Genomic DNA, 2,704 nt, shown 5'->3' on the forward strand with positions numbered 1-2,704 from the left:
ATCAAGCAAAGTCCAAGCATAAAGATTGGAACCAAGCCGTATGCAAGATCGCGAAGAAATGAGCTCACTGTGGTGACCGGATGCTGGACCGGACGCTGCGACCGGACGCTGGGCAAGTGGCTCGGCAGACAGGCGTCCGGACGCTGGACCGGATGCTGGCGGCAACCGACCGGACGCAGGACAACAGCGTCCGATCGAGTACAGAGAGGTTCCAGAGCGGCAAATCTACGACCGGACGCGTCCGGTGGCAGGCGACCGGACGCTGGCCAGCGTCCGATCAGCACATTGCCGGCTCAATGGTCGGGACGACCGGACGCAGGACAGCAGCGTCCGATCGAGTACAGAGAGGTTCCAGAGCGGCAAATCTACGACCGGACGCGTCCGGTGGCAGGCGACCGGACGCTGGCCAGCGTCCGATCAGCACATTGCCGGCTCAATGGTCGGGACGACCGGACGCGTCCGGTTAGGACGATTCAGCGTCCAGTCAGTAGCAGAATTGCGGGAGTTCGACCCCAACGACTACTTTCTCAGTGGGACTTTTAAATAGACCCCAAACCGGCCATTTCGTAAGGGTGGAGCGGAGAAAACATACCAATGGTGTTGATACACCATTGTAGTGATCCGAGCGTGTCTTCAACGTCGGCGACCGCCGACTTCGTCTACCTCAAGCTCCAACCTTACGTACAGTCGTCGCTGGCGCCCCGCGCTCACCAGAAGCTCTGCTTTCGCTACTTCGGGCCGTTCAAGGTGGTTGAGAAGATTGGATCGGTCGCCTACAAGCTTGAGCTACCTCCTTCTTCGTCGATTCACCGGTGTTCCACATATCTCTGCTCAAGCCGGCTTCGTCGACCAAGTACGCCGTCTCTCCCACGTCCCACGCTGCCCGACATCGACGACGAGCTCCAAGTTCCTGAAGCCGTCCTCCAGCGCTGCCTGCACCAGCGCCATGATGGAGCGGTTCCCCAGGTCTTCGTCAAGTGGTCCGGCCTCGATGCGTCGCTTGCCACCTGGGAGGATGAAGCGGCGCTCCGGCAGCAGTTTCCACTGGCGCCAGCGTGGGGACACGCCGGACCTCAAGGAGGGGGGAATGTCACGGTCCCTCACCTGGGCCAGCCCAAGGCTGCCGATGCTCCAAGGAAGAGCACCCGGGCCAAACGCCACAATGACAAGTACCGTGGCCCTGACTGGGCTTGTAACCAGTGCGAGGCCCATGTTCAGGGTAAGCCGGAGTGAGTAGTAGATAAGAGGGGAGAGCACTGAGCCCTGGGCTCCACATCTATCTTGTAACAGAAGTAAGAACTGGTGAACCGGACCTCGTTGGTCCTGGGAAGGAGAAGGGGAACGGAAGAGTTCGTCGGAGAATTGAGCGTTGGCAAGTGAGTTGCCGTCGATTCCCTTGGGCTGCTGACAGTCGTATGGGACATTCTTGAAGTGGTCGCTCTTGTAAGTGCTCGTGAGGATGGTGCGCGCCGGCAGGCCGCCCGGCGTCGTCGTCTCCGACTTGACGAAATGGAAGTAGAGACTGCTCCCCTGGTCGAGCCCAGGCACGTACCTGCAAGCATGAATCATGTTCATGTCATGTCATGTCACGCACCATATGCATCCTATCATGTGCTTAGTCGTGCTTACTGATTGATGACTGCCATGACGAGGCTGCGCTGTCGGTGGTGGCGGTGGCGCTCATCCTCCACGGTGGGAATCAGCTTGGGCTCGCCGCCGGAGGTGCCAGAGCTGGTGAAGAACTCGGAGACGGGGTGGCCGGACCCGGATAGGATGGGCGAGCGGTCCCCGTGGGCGCTCCGCAGGATGTACTTTTGTTAATAAAGTAAGCCACAACAAAAAAAAAGATATTTTGCATAAATTTGTGAATAAAACGAGTGGTCAAATTTGGAGCCAAAATATTTGCTTACGTTGTTTGCTGCCCCTGCGCTGCTCCTTGGTCGATGCGCCGAAGGCTAAAATGACGGAGACTTATGGACGGAAGGAGTAAATCACATAGTACAATGCACTCGTAATAAATTTGCTTAGTTCTTTCTTATTAAATACTCTCTCCATTCCAAAATAACTGTCGTTTTCGCATCCTGAGAAATAACTTGACAAAATATTTATGTTACATAATTAGTATCATCGAAAAGATCATTGAATCTAGTTTTTTAACAAATTTATTTGGAGATACAAATGTTGCACGCATTTTATACTAATTAAGTCAAACTTGCAACCCAAAACGATACTTAATTTGGGACGGAGTGAGTAATGTTTTAAATAATGGCACTCATTAAATACATAGTACTATACTCTGTGTGTTAATGCGCTGGGACTAGAGCCATGAGAGCAAGTATAATAATATGTTGTAAGAGAACCGAGCTGTAAGCTTACAGCCGGCTTAGACACAGTAATCAAGAAACTTTGTGAGAAAGATAAGTGGGTCATATATTAATGGTGAAGACCTAGCTACTGTCTCCTTACAGTCCATTTACTAGTTGTGACTGAGAGAAGACTCTCAGGTGATCGGTGATTCTACCACGTGGATCGCGTGGCTTAATTTGGCCACCAACTCCCACTTAAGCCACACACGCAATATAAACAGAGTATCACTACTCATCCTGCACAGTCATTTTGGTTGTCGCTTAATACTGTAGAGACAATAGGTGCCCACTGATGTTTTTATATATAGTACTGTACAAAAAACAAAATATATCCACTG

At 52.4% G+C, this 2,704-nt stretch overlaps 1 protein-coding gene across 1 annotated transcript; it reads right to left on the reverse strand.

Annotated features, from left to right (window-relative positions):
* Positions 1–514: 514 nt before the first annotated feature.
* On the reverse strand, positions 515–2,055 carry LOC136506920 (uncharacterized). Its single transcript, XM_066501803.1, has 3 exons — positions 2,047–2,055; positions 1,630–1,811; positions 515–1,552 (listed from the first exon to the last, which is right to left on the reverse strand). The coding sequence occupies exons 1-3, from the start codon at positions 2,053–2,055 to the stop codon at positions 832–834; spliced, it is 912 nt and encodes a 303-aa protein (XP_066357900.1). The 3' UTR covers positions 515–831.
* Between the last annotated feature and the right edge of the window lie 649 nt (positions 2,056–2,704).

The sequence above is a fragment of the Miscanthus floridulus genome, chromosome 15 (genome assembly GCF_019320115.1).
Source record: "Miscanthus floridulus cultivar M001 chromosome 15, ASM1932011v1, whole genome shotgun sequence".
Lineage (NCBI taxonomy): Eukaryota > Viridiplantae > Streptophyta > Magnoliopsida > Poales > Poaceae > Miscanthus > Miscanthus floridulus.